This window comes from Suillus plorans (genome assembly GCF_016647745.1).
Source record: "Suillus plorans strain S12 chromosome Unknown HD556scaffold_7, whole genome shotgun sequence".
NCBI classification, from domain to species: domain Eukaryota; kingdom Fungi; phylum Basidiomycota; class Agaricomycetes; order Boletales; family Suillaceae; genus Suillus; species Suillus plorans.
Window position 1 is genome coordinate 887,708 of NW_024537391.1, and position 16,068 is coordinate 903,775.

Consider the following 16,068-nt stretch of genomic DNA (forward strand, 5'->3'; position numbering starts at 1 on the left):
GGAAGTACTCAACAAATGCGAGGCGGCCATGTCACCCGTGTTCACCTATTGACACGCCCAGACCAAGCGTTATTTACTTCAAAGAAGAATATTTAATGGAATGCTGCTCGTCGTTTGTGATAACGAAGTTAGGCGATTGTGGACGTCGACTGTGACGGCGGGAACGATGCTGTCACCAAGGCTATGTTTGCCCTATTTATACCAACTTTGCAATCCGGCCGTAGTGTGTTATCCACTTTCAGTCACTTACGGTTAAAATTTCAAAGTAACTTTGTTACTACCTAATTTCATCACCTTGCAGCAATCTGCTGCCATGGGTGCAACGAAGAAGGAATGGACCAGAGAGGAAGTCGCAGTCCGCATTCTTGCTGGTGAAGCACTGGTTGTCTACAATAACCAGTTGCTGCGCATTCCCCAAGCTTGGTTAAATGCCCATCCAGGTGGTTCCCTCGCAATTCTTCATTTCGTAGGACGCGATGCCACCGACGAGATAGCCGCCTATCACTGTGACCAGACTCTTGCAAAAATGAAGTCATACGTCATTGGCACAGTCGAAACCTCGGACGGCATTTGGGAACCTCTTGTACCCCCAATCATGACAGGTTGGGTTCGGAAATTGTCTCATGATGGCAAAACCGCATGGCACAATGAAGCCACTCCACTACCACCTTCCAATCTCTCCTCCGAGATTCTCCTGGTCGAACGTGACTCTTGCCTCCTTGAAACTTCAGGTCCCACTCTATCTCATTTGGTTCCCCCTGCAACAAGACTTTCCTTGAAAGACCAAGCTCGCCATTCTGCTGCTTACAAGGCGTTGCATAATCGCATCATCGACGCCGGTCTTTATAACACGCGTTACATCACTGGTTATGGCCCAGAGATTGCGCGCTATCTTCTCCTCGCTGCGTCATCCGCAGTAGCTTACTCCCATGACTGGCTCATAATAAGTGCTGTGTGCCTCGGCCTTCTATGGCACCAGCTCGTATTCACCGTTCACGATTTAGGACACATGGGTGTCACTCATGATTGGACCAAAGATCGCCTCATTGCCATCTTATTAGCTGATTTCATCGGTGGTTTGAGTGTCGGTTGGTGGGTTGACGTAAGTTCACTTACTTCTCCCACGTTCACTCGCTGAACACCTGTCGTATCTCAAGAATCACAACGTGCATCATTGTGAGGCTTTGCTTTGCAACATACCTTGGTCTAACTACTGATACTTGCTTAGTGGTTACAAATCACCCTTCGCAGTAAGTTCGATGGCTGTTGTGTCACTGCACATACATTTTAAAAAATGACAGTGATCCCGATATCGCCCATCTACCATTCCTCGCAGTCTCAACGACGTTTTTCAAATCGCTGTGGTCGTCGTACTACAAGCGAACTATGGTCTTCAATCGAGTTTCCGCTTTCTTGATTTCCTTACAACATAAGCTATTCTACATATTGCTTGGTCTTGGCCGCTTCAATCTATATGCCAATGCATATGGATTCTTGTGGCGCAAAGCCTTCGATCATGGAAGAGCAAGGGGTGGCCGGTGGTCCTGGCGGCTCGAAGTCATCGGCGTCCTCTTCTTCTGGTTCTGGTATGGAGCAGTCCTGAAGGGATGTGGATCGTGGAGCAGAGCCATTACATATCTTATGGTCTCGCATGTCGTCACAAGTCCTCTTCATGTCCAGGCACGTGACTATCTCGGTGTATTGCCCGTTCATTAATGTGGCCACAGATCGTTTTATCACATTTCTCCATGTCTACGGAGGATTTGGGGCCAGTGGAATCGTTCCCGCACCGCCAACTTCGAACTACAACAGACGTCATATGTCCTCCTCACCTTTCATTCATGCATGGCGGATTGCATCTCCAGGTGACTCATCACCTCTTCCCGCGTCTCCCACGACACAATTTGCGTGAGGCTAGCGTCCTGGTGAAGGAATTCGCCAAGGAACAAGACCTCGTGTATGCCGAATTTGGATTCATTAGTGGTAATGGAGAAGTGCTGGACGTGCTCAAAGGTGTGGCGGATCAAGCAAAGATCGTGGGTATGGTCGCCGATCACGAGATTCGGGAGGCGATAGAGCAAAAAGTGCGATAAACGCATGGGACTCTTCGACAGAAGTATTACTAGATCCAACCATAATCGGACACCTTCGGCATCTTCACGTTCTATGACTATGTAGATAGAACGTGTGATTGAAACACTGAAGTGGCTTGCGATTTCGATGCAACGCAAAACAGTCGTGTCCATGAGCATACGTAACGCATGTGATGCCCTAGGCACAACTTGTCGTACCCGGCTTTTAGGAGCATACAAGAGGGTAACCGGAAAGCATGATGTAGTGTGGTAAGACATAAAGAAGAGAAAACTACTTTTTCTTGTTTGCTTCCTCTTCCTCCTTCTGCAAACAATAACATTTCGTTGAGTAGCTGAATTCGCGACAGCTGGTGAACAACAAACCTTGGCTGCCCGGATTTTGCGTACACCCTCATACCGAGCATCAGCTCGTGCAACGCGAAGGGTCTTGAAAGCCTCGAATGACCGTTCATTGTCTGTGATTTTGCGGGGTGCTTCATGAATGTAGGGTGCGGGAAGAGGAAGGTGCGTGCGTGTAGTCTCAGCCTCGAGATCGGCACCCTATCAAGTAAAAATCAACATCGATTCAATATTCCAAGGGCGAACACCACACACAGTCGAGTCGCCCTTCTTGGGCTTCTTAGCATTCCGAGGGAAAACGATCAGTTTGGCCTTGTAGGCCTTCAACCGCTCGACATTCAATTTCTTCCCCTCCTCGCTCAAGTTCCTCCTCCTGTGGTCAACAACAATACCTACACCAAGTGCTTCTTTGCGGTTGATACCAACTTCTTTCAGCTCAGCAAGGGTGAAACCGCGGCCCTCCCGGACCTTACGGTTGTAGCGAACAGTCTGTGCACGAACGGCGGGACGGAGGAGAGTGAGTGGGCGGACACCAAGGGCAGCGGCCTTGGTCTTGCGAGCATTGCGTCTGCGGAGTTTGCGACCGGGCTGGTCGAACCAGGTGCGTACCCGGCGCTGCCAGTCTTTGCGGAAATGGTTAGAGTGAAGTACTGTGGACACATAATGTCAGATCGGACGTGTCGAACGAAAGTTTCCGATGAGATACATACCGTTGTTGTGCGCGAAACCCATGGCTTAGTCTAGAGCCAAAATTATAATGTCAGCACAATGATTTTGTGATGTGGATGCATGTAGAGTAGTACATCTGACAGCATATGGTCGAATCCAGCTTTTCCACCTGTCTGTCCGCCCATTTTCTCCGATCATATGCAGCAAAGGCAGGCCTTCGTATAACAGAACATACAATGGACGAGCATACTCACCTTGAGGACGGGCTTTCTTGACGCTGAGGACGGCGAGCAGCTTACCACCCAGCACAAGATTTGGACTTCGGCGATTGCCGTGGGTTGATGCGGCGATTGATTTTTAGAAGTTAATGATCACGTGGACATTGTAGTCACGTCCGTCGTTCTCGACGCGTTGACGCGTGACGGCTACGCATGCTTCATTGAATTTCGGTAAGGTCTATGGTGATATCCGCCTCCTTCTTCATAGCAGGTTCTCTATTTCGTAATGCGACACAGCGAAAACAAAAAAAATTAGCCTTACAGCTCACAGAGAAGGCAGTTGAAAAGAAATTTTCAACGATCAACTATCAGAAACGACAGTGTTCAATTCTTGGAGGTACTATTTGAATACCTTTATCTATGCCATTTTGATCTCAGGCCCGTTTGATAGGTGTCCCTAAGGCATCAACTGTAACAAACTCAAACCTTGGGTCCATGGTTCAGGCTTCAGCCCTATGCTTTCTATGAAATTGCACTGAGTACAAGAAACTCCTCGAAGATTGTGCCACTACGTTAGCCCGCCCTCACATGTTCTAGCCTGATTGTTGTAGGCAGTGCATCTTTTACTGGAATTTTATCAAGAATTCAATCAAATACATCGCACATGATCAATACACTGTAATCGGCTGCGGTCACGGTTTCCCTCAACATTTCTTACCCGTATCACAACTAGCCTCAACGTTTCGGCAGACGATGCAGAGGGGAAATCGAGTTGTGCTTACTCGTTGTCCCTCCGAATCCAATTCCCCACTTTCATGATCAATTACTGGATAACAACTCATGATGTACATCGTTTATCGATGTCTGCAACACCACTCAGGGTCATCGGTGTTCCCATGAAATGATGGACCTTGCGGCCGCAGGCACGCGCCGCTGCCTTGCATCCAAGCCGTCTATGTAATCTCTTTTGTGTCCATTGCGAAACATTTCCTCTCCTGACACGATAAATGAAATGTAAAACTTGTTATATGTGAAGTATTATCAAAGCGCTTGTAGGATATTCTGACATATGATGTCAATCAAACCTCGAGAGTGCAGTGTGCTTTTTTCTCATGGTTGCGCCGTTATGGAGCCCCTCGTCTAATTGAGAACCAGTACCTATGCTGACATAAGTAATTAATTGGCACGAGGTCGGCATTAGGCACGATATTTTCTGCACTTTCCTCTTTGCACAAATTCTCTGTCATTATTCCTTGGCTGGGACTGTGTCCGTGTCTTTCTTTATCATTTTCTTCATCATATGAGCATGCGAAACTCACCCCACCTTCGCTCGTTTACGTGCATAATTTCTTTCTTCTCAGCAGCACGCGCATTCAGCGTGACAGTCGGGACTCCAACTCAATGCGACGATCTCTCTGTTTCATGGACTGGTAAGCAAGCATCTAGTATATTTTATATACTCCTGCTGAAATTGATAATCAGGTGGTCAGCCACCATTTGAGATCCTCTTGACTCCCGTTCGTCAGCGCTATCATGCGTCGATCACGTATTAACCTTACGCCTTCTAGGTTTTCGCAGTACCGCAGAATATATCTGTACCAGCATCAGCCTTCAGCAATAACAAAGGCTCATATACAATATCCCAATTGCCATTTTGGAATGCAACAGAATTTCTACTCACTATGTCTGATGCCACCGCATTTGGCTCAGGTGGGACGTCACCCATCTTAAAGGTCGGTAATCCTGTTGCCAAGAACAACTGCAACACTACAGGTGCATCTGTGGATTTCACGTTTGATTTGCCAACATCACTCCAGCAATGCAAGTAAGTTTTGATTGGCTTATCTTTTGTGGCCTTGACCTATCATTGCCGTAGTGGGTATACCTTTGATGACTATGGCAATGCAACCCAACCCATTACTATTACGGTAAGATTACCACCGACCCTATCATCATGATGAATATACTTACCTTTCCACAGGCACTTATTCCTGGTGGAGAGTCGCTTATACTCTACCCTCCGATTGGCCCCAGTTATACTTGGGTTGCAGATGTTAGCGCCGGGACGACCCTCGTATTTGTGATGACAGATTCCCAGGGTAGGCAAGGTGGCAGTTCTGACCTCGAGACGGTGTCACTTTCGAACAATGCCGCGTGCCTCAGCTCCAACTCACCATCGTCAACTGCATCTGTGCCTTCGTCCACCACAGCATCCACGTCAGCTGGCATTTCGCCAACGTCCAGCCAAAATACTTCATCAAGCAGTCATACTGTTACTATTGCCAGTGCGGCGATTGGTTGTGTGGTAGCCCTCGCCGCGTTGGCCTCCCTCAGCATGTTCTTGTTGCGCAAACGAAGAGCGTCTCGCTCTCCGTACGTCATGTCTTCTTCGAAACGCCATTCACATCGACTCCCATCTATGGATCTCGACCACGAAGGGAGCCGATATGGTCACGTTCCACCAATTTACCCATTCCCATATCAGACAGACTCTGTCAGCCATCTTGCTCCACCCATTCATCCTGCAGCCCAATCACACCTAACCAGTCCGTCCACTGGCGATTTTGCGCTCAGCAATCCTCACACACCATTTAGCCAGACACAGCATTCGCGTCAAATATCTAATACAGACAGCTTCGCCGGGGACGGGGATGGTGGAGGTTCATCTATGACATCTACTGGCAGACGAAAAGCTGCAATGGCTGGCCAAACAGCATACAAACCTTCCACTCGGTTCATCTTACATACTGATGTGGAGGACATTTTGCCAGACGATAATGGCATAGTAGAACTTCCCCCGCAGTATTCAGAGCATCGGCAACCCCTTACCACACAACCTGGGTCTGTACCAAGACCGATATCATCACAGTCTGATTACTCGAGTCTGACCGATCTAGCATATGCCAGTACCGCGCCTGCTTCACCCACTTCGTTGCACTCTCCTTTACCACCTCATTCATGATGCACAATCTATGTTGTCACAGTGCGCACTCTCTCGTCTCCTTGGACATGTTGCAGACAGTTTTCTTTCGTATGGGAGGCGTCTTGTCCTCTATCTCTACTGCTTTTCTGACGCTTCATTACAATTGCTATTTAAATCACTTATTTATGGCCAGCGCTAAGCTCGACATCCGCTCCTTTTACATTCGTAATATATATTCCCCGGGACGGCGCCACCGGAGTGCAATACAAGAGGAAAATTTGATACCTGTACGCAACTTGTGCTGGAAATTTTGTGAGAACAGACAACCATATTGTGCATATCTTAAGACAGTTGATGGGATGAATAATAATGTCAAGTCGCCCACATATGCGGTAAACAAACATCAGTTTTGTCTAAATAGTACATGCTCGAAGTCAGGCCACCAGAATAAGAAGTTGTCAGGGGGTAGTGTTTAGAATACAATGTGCATGTTACTGCGCACCTTCAAGGTTGCGCAATCATGTACGGTTGTTGGTCAACACGCCGTTACTCTGTCTAATCCATCCATCGTCAAGAAGTGAATGCGTTCATGAATCTGGCACATCATCGCCGAGATGCTGTTGCTGGAATGCGTCAATCATTGCATCCTGGTCTTTACGACGCCTATGTCTCCTGCGTCTATCCTCTTTAATGACGCGCTCAATGCGCCGACGAGCCTTGGTATGGGTTCGTGGATCAACTACGGCGAGTCTGCAACGATAGCATGCAAGTTCAATGCTTGCAAGCAGGCGAAGCGTTTCGGAGTTGTTCACGGCCTGAAATTCGGTATGAGCTTGGTATGACACGATCAAAAAGGACGACCAATCACGTTCAAAGACCATGAGATAACCCGAGAACCCTCGACGCAACCGACGACAACGAAGTTGCCACGTTTTTCGGCCTGGAGCTCGGATACCTGCGTCTAGTTGATAAGTTTCATGATATTGAAGTGAAGTCATTGCTACCTCTCCGAATGCGACCAACACTTTGCTAGATGTCAACGAGCGTACAACTGCATGGGGATATGATTAGAGATCGAACGTAATCTCGCGAATCAAACGATGCTTACCGACACGAGAGGACTGGCCTACTACTTCCTGTGATACTAAAGCACGTCCAAGATATGCCCAGGAGTCCTTCTCAGGTCGACGAATATGCACCTTGACTTGGATATCTCGAAACTCGCGGACAGGTGGGAGGACATTGGCTATTCCCCAAACCAGAAGTCAAAAACATCACACTTGAGCACAATCGGATGTTTGGCGAATCACTGTACGTACGCATCAAAGAGGAAGTGTATTCACTCTCAATACTGGGCAGCCGCGGCGCTACCTGTACGGAGGAGCTGCCGCCTTCCATCACGGCATCATTATCCATTATGTGTATCTGCAGATTGCAGGATCAACCCAAATTCAGTTCATAATAATGCTGGACAAACTTCTGTGAGTGAGGACCGTTAAAACTCGTCGTTGCGTGCGTCTGACGTGCAGTGGGGTGAGGCCTCGGCTGAAAGGGCTATTACTGCATGCTCACGTGACTCATTATCGGTGCAATACGACTTGAAGATTCTTTGGGCTTTCTTAGGCTTCCTCCCATTAACAAAACCAACTATAGTCAACCACGAGCACGACCAAGGATTACTACGCACCTGCCGTATCTGTCGTAAATTATGATCTCCCTTTAATGACTTTCAAGCTGGTCCTTTCTTTTCAAAGGTGCCCAAGCACAACATGAAAGAGTTCTTGCTACTCGCGAGCCTTTGAGCCACCAGATCACTATATATACGAGAGCTTGCCGGCCAATGAAGATCAGAACTGGCTTGTATTTATCAATGCATTCATCTAAGATACTCCGCCGCACACGCGTGCCTCGCCCGCTGACAGCAGAGTCTTCCGAAGAGTTTGAAGAACTATCCTCCTCTCGGTTTGCTCACGGAGATGAGCAAGTTTCACAGAAGTACGTGATACAATTGGACGACTTCGGGATCGAAAGAGCAAACAACAAGGCAATGACCCAATGAAGCTGGAATGTCTTGTTTGATCGCTTATGCCTTGCTTATGCCAATCTAATTTATAACAGTACGACAAGAAAGATGAAGGCTGTATTGAGAGTAGTCAGGGATCAACCAATGCTGAAAGCACATCTGGTAGTATGGAGGACGATGACGAAGACCGCTCACGCAGGAACAAAGTGCGACAACCCCCTACTGCCGGAAGTCAGGATGTGGAAGAGACGTTTAAAAAATGTCCTCCCATGACATCGAGATTATCAAGCGATTGCTTGAGTACATTGACTACAGCAAGGATCGATCTAAAGTGGCGATAGCAGTTGATGGGAAATCGGAGATGAATAGCTGCAGTCTATGAAGACTTGGATTAAGCAGCATGGACACGAAGTGGACAACCAGCCGAGTGATTTTAGTGCTAGCACGGATGGCTGCAGGCAATAGGATATCATGGGTTGGGTTTAACGCGAATATACGAGATACTCCACATCAACGTGAACAATGACGTAAAAAACAAGAGTGGCAAATCAATTATCGTGAGTCGGGTGCAAGGAAATTACCCGCTACCAAGCATAAATTACGGGGGGTGAAGTGCACGTTGGTGATAGGAGTCCGTTTGGTAGGGAACGTCGCGAGCAGGTCAGATCTGATGGTAATGTCAATATCAATGGCATAGGCTATGTTGCATGGAACGAACGTTTCATTGTTTTCGTCATCGTTCGTCCGTGTGATAGTAGATTCAGTAACGCCACTCTCCCGTGATTTACCGGATCCACCAGCTCCCCTCACGTCCCAGCAGCGTACCGTCCAGTCTGCACCTCCACTAACAAGCATGGATGACTCGGCACTAAATGAGAGAGAGTATACAGATGCTGTATGCCCAGTCATTTTTTTGATACGACGTCCAGAACCGAGATCCCAAAGATTGATTGCGAGGTCTTCGCCTGCGCTGGCGAGATATCGTCCATCTGGACTAATAGCCAACGTCGAAAGGCTCCCTTGATGGCCGATAAAAACACGAACGCAAGCACCACGTTGAACATCCCAAAGCCGCGCAGTCCAATCACTTGAACCCGTAGCGAGGTATAACGAATTAGGATGGAACCGGACGCACTTGAAACAACAGACGTAAAATCAGTTATGGGAAACTTATCTTCTGCGAGGTCACTCACGTCCACATCACTCAAGTGCCCTGCATAGATTCTCAAACACGATGTGCGGTCTGTTGACCATAACCTGGCGGTTCGATCACGGCTTGCTGTTGCAAAATAGATGCCCATAGGACTCCACTGAACGTCCCATACAGGGTTTTGATGGCCACGAAAAGCAATGACATTCGTCATTGTGTCAAGGGACCACAGTCGTGTAGTTGCATCTGCTGAAGCAGAGAGAAGGTATCTTGGGGGCACAGCTGATCCTCCCAATGGATCAAAGGATAAAGAATACACAGGACCGCTGTGGCCGACGAGCTTTCGGGTTGTATTTCCTTCTTTTTGCTGTATTTTCGACAACGACCCAGCTAGCGTTCGAATAAACACCATCGTTGTCACTCATTCAACTTGAGAGAACTCACAATCCTTCACTGAACTCAGAGAGAAGTCATTGCGTAGTCCCTTGAGTTTTTCATTCTTTAGGCTCCATAAACGAATGTAACTCTCAGAAAAGCCGGCCGCCATCAGAGTCAAGTCAGGTGAGAAGGTGCAACACGGCGCACTGCTCAAATCATTTCGTTAGGAAATATGCTAAGTCTGTTTCAAATACTTACCCTTCTCCGACGTCATGTAGCGTATACGCACAAATGCTGGGCAAGCCACGCGCACGAGCAGCGCCTCCTTGCACCGAGTTCATGTCAATAGAACTTAGCGCAGAGGGCTCGAGTCGTATACGTTTCCTTGCATCTCGTACTTTCTCGACCTCTCTTTGAACATCGACCGTTTTGAACGACTGGGGATAAGGAAGCATGTCTGATTCAGTGGGTGAGATAACTCCCAGGACAGCTGGAGGCCTCAGGAATTGCAAGTCGTATTGAGCATTGGGATCGCGGTCCAGTACAGATTGTTCGCGGATGACGCGTTCAGTCTCCGCGCGCAACTCTTCAGAGATGGGGGCAGGGCCAAGTTTTAGTTCGCCTTTGGAGGCATTGAAAGTATGAGGATTAGGAGTGACAGAAGTGCTTGTTTGCGGAATGAGCTGCGACAGCAGGCCAGTCGATTCTTCCCATGCATTGGGCGAAACTGCTGTAGCGCTCGCAGAAGTCACTAGCCTAAGTTTGAGCTCATACACATTGTTTGAGAGGTTAAAAAGTTACCATCAAAGCGAAGATGGTTGTTCACCACTCGCATAATTGCTGCTCGGCCTCTCTTTCCTTTCTCGCCAGAGAAACCATCCCCTGCGCCAGTGGCTTCACCTCCAACTCCTTCTGTCAGCCATCCCACCAACAAGCTGAAACCTGACCGGCTCATTCTGATGACATATTTTTCATTTTTGAAGCGCTGTGCATCATCATCATTTTGAACATGTGAGGGAAGCAGGAGAGTCGAGAGATGATGTAAAGTAGCGTGATGCATCGGGGCTAAAGACGGCGAATATGTCGCGTAGAAGCGCAGGGCTAAGAAAAGTAGAAATATCGGTCGAACGAATACAGTACAAGGTTTGCCAGACATACCAGCTTCCTTGAATCCTCGCTGCACAAGATCCAGATGGAAATGGCAAAATATGGGAAACAGGATAGGTCGAAATTCCGGCTATGCGATAGAATTAACCTACATCTATGGCAGATGGATGCTCTCGGAGTACCTTGTACATGTCAAGTGAACCTTCAACCCACGCTTCGAGCTCTCGGAATCCCTCCTCCTTGTCCGTTGGATCAACAGACAGGATATCTTCCGCGCCAACAGTACCAAGGCTAGCAATCAAGGTCTGTATACTCGGCGGATTTCCCATCGCCGTCAGTTCCTGTAGAACATTTGCACTTTCCTTCAATACATTGTCCCCCGGGCGCGATGGCTTTTGTGCATAAACAGCAAGAGTCTTGATGAGGTCTTCAGCAGATACAGTCTTCGCAGACTCATCTACGCTCCCGCTTTCAAGTGATTCATTAAGAGCCCTTTCTGCATCCTTGTGTCCTCGAGAGCGAAGATACTCCAATACCAGGCGGTCAATTGAGCTTACGTTCTGGGTGACATCGGGTGCACTGGCGTTGACTGGAGAAACACCTCCAGAAGACGAGGCTGCAGGCGTTGCAGCAGACATAGAAATAACCAGTTCAATGTCCGGTTTGTAATGTCAGAAATGATTGTACCGTGACGTCGAGGTCCCTAATGTTCAACAGAAGTGTTCGATTACGTAATCAACAGTACGATTGTAATTTACAATAAAAAGATCGGTAATTTAGTTTGTCTGTTAAACTCTGTTCAAACGTTCAACCCGTGAATTAACCTCTTCGTGCTCTCTTGCTGGTACCTCCTCTCCCTCCGCTTGATCGGCTGCAGGCCCCGTAAGAAGCCGACTGCGACACAGGACGCTTATTGTTTGTCGGTGTGGGTTCAGCATTTGCGTATCCTGCTCTTGCACATTCCTTGTCGAACGCTTCTACCAGAGCATTAAAATCAACTTCTACCATGCTTCCAAACAGCGGATGACTGGTGGACCACTTTCCCGCTGTCAACCTGGGAGACGTAACACCAAATGCCATGCGCGCGAGGAGGCGAGGGTCGTCACGTTCGGGACATGCGTTCAGAATGGCCTTGATCTTAATAGGATCAGGCAAAGTGGTGATCCCTGGCTCAAAAGTTATGCCCTTGCCCGTTCGACAGAAGCTGCACGATCCGCACAAGCCAGTAGGAATGGCCGCCTCATCCCCGAAATATGAAGCAAGACACTGTGCCATGCCTATACTCCAGACATAGGCACCATATATGCGTCAAAAATTGTGGACTCACATTCGTCATTGGTAGCGAAATTAATCACCTGTTGGAGCTTGACTACGGCCTCCTCCTCTTTATCGAGCATACGGTTGTACATCATCTCGGCGATATTTGCTATTTCTTCTTTTTCCATCGGGAGAGGTTTGAGTATCTTATATCGCTGCAGCAACATTTCAATCGACAAAATATTGGATTGATCAATTATACTTACTGCTCTAACTTGTGAAGCTTTCACATTAGCCCAATCTAGATAACAGAGATATAAGTTAGTACCAAGAAATGCTGCAGAACGTAGAACGGGATCCCGTACCGCTGAGCTCCCAATCACTTATTTTTCTCGCGAGATCTCCGCGATCCTGGCCTGACTGTTGAGCTGCAACAACTACATCGATCTGTGACAGTTCGTTAGAGGGATGAACCACAGCACTTACAAAGACATACCTGGTAAGTCGACCCGCGGGGTTTCCAGTACATCTTAATTGTCTTTGCTACCTCGGACTTATCACCCATTACCTTCTGCCAACCGTCAGCTGTGCACGACGATATATCATACTGAGAGTATAATGGCGTCACAGCACGGATGTAGTTGTACTCGAGCTCGAGTTGTGCATAACATAAGCCCAGGATGGTAGGCTGCAAAAAGTGAGCAGCAATATAAATTGACAAACAAAATAATCTCGTACGCGAATATCATACCTAAAAGTGTGACAAGATAAGGGATTGCCATACAGCAGAGACTCAATTGCTTACTCTTTAGATTGTTGGTAATTGTTGAAGCTCAATGTGCCATCCCCATCAGGTGTTTTGAGCGCTACTTCTTGGAGCCATAAGTGGAGGCTCCTCTTGCTGCACGTATCGCCGCGAAAAAATCCCTCCAAAATAGGGATATCTGGCGCAGAAAGAAACATCAAGCACGTGGACGGTAAACCGTCGCGTCCTGCTCTGCCAACTTCCTGACAATAGTTCTCAAGAGTCTTCGGCATAAACAGGTGGACCACCTGGCGGATGTTGGCTTGGACCAGTTAACGCACTGGCCTCGAAATTGAATTGAACGAACGACTCACCCTTATCGATTCCCATGCCAAAAGCAATGGTAGCACAAACTATACCATTATCTGATTCCATAAATTGCTGTTGGACACGTGTACGCTCATCGCCGCGCAATCCGGCATGATACACCATTGGTTTCATTCCATGAGGGCGAAGATGGTCGGCAACCTCTTCCGTGTGTCTCTGCAGGGTCACATATATGATTGCAGGTCCGGTTCGAGATTTCAAGAAGGGAATAAGAGTATCGAGTTTTTGATCTAGAGTATTTGCGACTTGAACTTGCAAAGCCAGGCTAGCATTTAAAACTATTATTAGTGGGGACAATGGGAACGCGAGAGCACTTACTTTGACCGGTACACTGGGGTGCGAAACACACCTTTCTGAGTATCAATGAAGAATGATTTGCAGATGTCCTCTGCCACATTTGGAGTAGCGGTTGCCGTCAAGCAGAGGACACGTTCTACATCCATTTCCTCTGCAAAACGCGCAATCTACAGGCCCATGAGTGCAAACCAGAACAGGTGCACGGCATGCTTACCTTTAAATACTCGGGCCGAAAGCTTGCACCCCACTACAACCCACTCATGAATGAAAATGTCGTACAAATTATCCATACCAGACACACCTGCGAGATGCAATGCGACTCGTCGATGGCTAGCAGTGAGATTTTGACATGGCTCATCATTGCAATGAATCCTTCATTATTCAGCCTAGAAAAATATTGTCCGAGTGATGCATAAGTCGTACATAAATGCGAACCTTTCAGGAGCCACATAAAGCAGTTTTAGACGCCCTGAGACAACCTCTTGTTTGACCCAGGCTGCCCGTTCTGCGCCCAACGTGCTGTCCAGGTTTGCAGCTTTCACCCCACGATCGACTAGGGCATCGACCTGATCCTTCATCAAAGCAATGAGAGGAGATATCACCACAGTCAGCCCCTGTAATAATGTCAGTGATGTCACACTCAGGAAATGTAACTACGTTACTGGAAGGCATAATGCTGGAACCTGATAGGTGAGACTTTTCCCACCTAAGCGGTGGTCGTTAACGCCTGTTAGTATTCGAAAAAACGGGTTGCATCACCTCCCGTGGGATATAAAACCAGTGCATTCTCGTTGTCCACAATCAGGCGTTTAATGACCTATGTAATACAGTATCAGTAGTTGAATTTCACGTATGATGTGAGAACTGGCCTCTTCTTGAGACAACCTCAAAGATGGAAAATCCCATATATTCTTCAATACTCTATGTGCGTCTTCCATTTGAATTCGAGGTGAACGTTAACACGCAGCAGAACGGGGCAACCGTGACATTTAAACAGTTGTTTACGCGTTATTTGGTTGATTCCATATTTGGACACCTGCATCAATGGGCAGAGCTTGAGCGCATCGATTGATGCCCATCGACATCAATATGCATAGCCCATGTGTCACAACTTACCCAATTGCTTATCACTTTCCTACGCACACTGTGCATACGACCATTCAGGATGCGACCACGTCCACCATCAATGTTAATGATTGTGGTGATCAAGTTGTTCACCTTAGCGACTATCGATATCATGTTCTGTGCGCACCTAAAGACAAAAGTTGGACGTCGGGAATTCATAGGAGGCGCCTTTCAGCAGCGCCTGTACTACCCATGAGCATTTTCTCTAGGTTTATCAAACTTCAAATTCTTGGAACGTGCGCTGGGGGCTGAGCGCTCTGTCAATGTCAATGCTACCCGTTCCATTCAACCGATCCAGAAGAACTGCTGTGGACTGATTTACCACTGCCCTGTATTTGATGAATTGTGGACATCTCAGAGTTTGGATTCCGCTCGTGGCGGCAGAAACCATCGTCGGCGCACCTCAGCGAGTAATAAGCAAATAACTAGACTGCAAGTTTGCAGGACCTGGCACTCGCTTATAGCTCTCCACATTCCCAGACTGTGTGTACACTCACAGTACGTGCATCCGCGCCCATCGGCAGGAGGACCGCAATGATGCTAAATGCTCCGCAAGTTCGGAACCCAGGCTGTCATCAAGAAGCTCCGGGTATCAGAGGTATTCAGCTATCGAAAATTGGCAATCTGTCGCCAGTTCAAACTTTCACCGATAAGCCGTTCCGATCATGATAGCTGCGGTGATAGTGGCACAAACAAACGAAATCAAAAGGGTCCTGGCTCCACTGCCATTTGCGCTGTCGAGAAACAAGTCCCCTTCCTCATCCATCACGTTCAAGCAAATTTCGATTGTAGATGTCATCATGGACAGTGACAATGGTTTTGGGCCCTCACCCAAGCGGCCATACCTAGCAAACTGTCAGCGCTAGTGATGCCGTCAACCAACGCCTCCCCTCGCCGTTCACAGCACCGCATGGCTATCCAACGAGGCAGGGTCCATCACATTTCAGGATCTCGCAAATCTATTGCTTTTCATTGGCTTCCTAAGCGGTGGGATCTGATGGGTCTATTCCTTTTACTGCACCATCTCGAACGTTCCTTCTACTTTCAGCCCGTATAATATCCGATGTCCCAGGATGTCCCCCAGCCAACTCAGGCCAACTCCCGAGCACGCTTGCAAAAATAACTTGGAACTGATTGTTACTGACGTTGAGCACATGGTGCTATGTTCAGATGTGACTTCACGATACAGTTCAACCAGTAACTACCCGATAAAACATACGTTTCAATACACCGTGACAATACATCCAACATATATATCCCAAACACACTATAGATATAGCATCCTTACAAATTGACTACACAAGACTCCTCCACGAACTTGAAAACATGCATTACGGCCAAAGCAAAAATCTAGAAG

At 47.7% G+C, this 16,068-nt stretch overlaps 6 protein-coding genes across 6 annotated transcripts; 2 read left to right on the forward strand and 4 right to left on the reverse strand.

Annotated features, from left to right (window-relative positions):
* Nucleotides 1-313: 313 nt before the first annotated feature.
* Nucleotides 314-2,399, forward strand: HD556DRAFT_1499079 (fatty acid desaturase-domain-containing protein; the record flags this gene model as incomplete). Its single annotated transcript, XM_041308927.1, has 5 exons — nt 314-1,102; nt 1,158-1,176; nt 1,229-1,250; nt 1,302-1,680; nt 1,728-2,399. 5 exons carry the CDS (start codon nt 314-316, stop codon nt 2,091-2,093), a joined length of 1,575 nt encoding a protein of 524 aa, XP_041165154.1. The 3' UTR covers nt 2,094-2,399.
* Nucleotides 2,365-3,164, reverse strand: HD556DRAFT_1228865 (60S ribosomal protein L13; the record flags this gene model as incomplete). Its single annotated transcript, XM_041297256.1, has 4 exons — nt 2,365-2,397; nt 2,457-2,633; nt 2,688-3,082; nt 3,143-3,164. The coding sequence occupies 4 exons, from the start codon at nt 3,162-3,164 to the stop codon at nt 2,365-2,367; spliced, it is 627 nt and encodes a 208-aa protein (XP_041165155.1).
* Nucleotides 3,165-4,484: 1,320 nt separating this feature from the next.
* Nucleotides 4,485-6,351, forward strand: HD556DRAFT_900812 (uncharacterized protein). Its single transcript, XM_041311988.1, has 5 exons — nt 4,485-4,749; nt 4,802-4,836; nt 4,888-5,144; nt 5,196-5,247; nt 5,301-6,351. Exons 1-5 carry the CDS (start codon nt 4,620-4,622, stop codon nt 6,279-6,281), a joined length of 1,455 nt encoding a protein of 484 aa, XP_041165156.1. The 5' UTR covers nt 4,485-4,619; the 3' UTR covers nt 6,282-6,351.
* A 386-nt stretch (nt 6,352-6,737) lies between these two features.
* HD556DRAFT_900775 (uncharacterized protein) lies at nt 6,738-7,807 on the reverse strand. Its single transcript, XM_041311986.1, has 6 exons — nt 7,720-7,807; nt 7,562-7,667; nt 7,351-7,488; nt 7,247-7,293; nt 7,111-7,197; nt 6,738-7,057 (listed from the first exon to the last, which is right to left on the reverse strand). Exons 2-6 carry the CDS (start codon nt 7,656-7,658, stop codon nt 6,830-6,832), a joined length of 597 nt encoding a protein of 198 aa, XP_041165157.1. The 5' UTR covers nt 7,659-7,667; nt 7,720-7,807; the 3' UTR covers nt 6,738-6,829.
* Nucleotides 7,808-8,817: 1,010 nt separating this feature from the next.
* Nucleotides 8,818-11,538, reverse strand: HD556DRAFT_1438697 (WD40-repeat-containing domain protein; the record flags this gene model as incomplete). The annotated part of the gene is made up of 8 exons (XM_041305862.1): nt 8,818-8,932; nt 8,984-9,399; nt 9,459-9,805; nt 9,860-9,999; nt 10,052-10,544; nt 10,595-10,894; nt 10,952-11,030; nt 11,083-11,538. The coding sequence occupies 8 exons, from the start codon at nt 11,536-11,538 to the stop codon at nt 8,818-8,820; spliced, it is 2,346 nt and encodes a 781-aa protein (XP_041165158.1).
* An 82-nt stretch (nt 11,539-11,620) lies between these two features.
* Nucleotides 11,621-14,574, reverse strand: HD556DRAFT_1339253 (ATP-dependent DNA helicase). The gene is made up of 15 exons (XM_041302030.1): nt 14,456-14,574; nt 14,346-14,403; nt 14,249-14,292; nt 14,022-14,200; nt 13,888-13,972; nt 13,801-13,833; nt 13,608-13,753; nt 13,277-13,554; nt 12,963-13,224; nt 12,896-12,908; nt 12,654-12,845; nt 12,523-12,604; nt 12,424-12,458; nt 12,228-12,372; nt 11,621-12,177 (listed from the first exon to the last, which is right to left on the reverse strand). The coding sequence occupies exons 1-15, from the start codon at nt 14,522-14,524 to the stop codon at nt 11,720-11,722; spliced, it is 2,079 nt and encodes a 692-aa protein (XP_041165159.1). The 5' UTR covers nt 14,525-14,574; the 3' UTR covers nt 11,621-11,719.
* Between the last annotated feature and the right edge of the window lie 1,494 nt (nt 14,575-16,068).

Coding starts and splice junctions, on each gene's coding strand:
- HD556DRAFT_900812 (XM_041311988.1), top strand. CDS start 4,620: ATGAGCATGCGAAACTCACCCCACCTTCGCTCGTTTACGTGCATAATT. Junction 5,145..5,195: donor ACATCACTCCAGCAATGCAA/GTAAGTTTTGAT, acceptor TCATTGCCGTAG/TGGGTATACCTTTGATGACT. Junction 5,248..5,300: donor CCCAACCCATTACTATTACG/GTAAGATTACCA, acceptor ACCTTTCCACAG/GCACTTATTCCTGGTGGAGA.
- HD556DRAFT_900775 (XM_041311986.1), bottom strand. CDS start 7,658: ATGGATAATGATGCCGTGATGGAAGGCGGCAGCTCCTCCGTACAGGTA. Junction 7,294..7,350: donor AGGCCAGTCCTCTCGTGTCG/GTAAGCATCGTT, acceptor ATCCCCATGCAG/TTGTACGCTCGTTGACATCT. Junction 7,058..7,110: donor TTATCTCATGGTCTTTGAAC/GTGATTGGTCGT, acceptor ACCGAATTTCAG/GCCGTGAACAACTCCGAAAC.
- HD556DRAFT_1339253 (XM_041302030.1), bottom strand. CDS start 14,524: ATGGAAGACGCACATAGAGTATTGAAGAATATATGGGATTTTCCATCT. Junction 14,293..14,345: donor GGTTTTATATCCCACGGGAG/GTGATGCAACCC, acceptor ACCACCGCTTAG/GTGGGAAAAGTCTCACCTAT. Junction 13,555..13,607: donor ACCCCAGTGTACCGGTCAAA/GTAAGTGCTCTC, acceptor TTTAAATGCTAG/CCTGGCTTTGCAAGTTCAAG.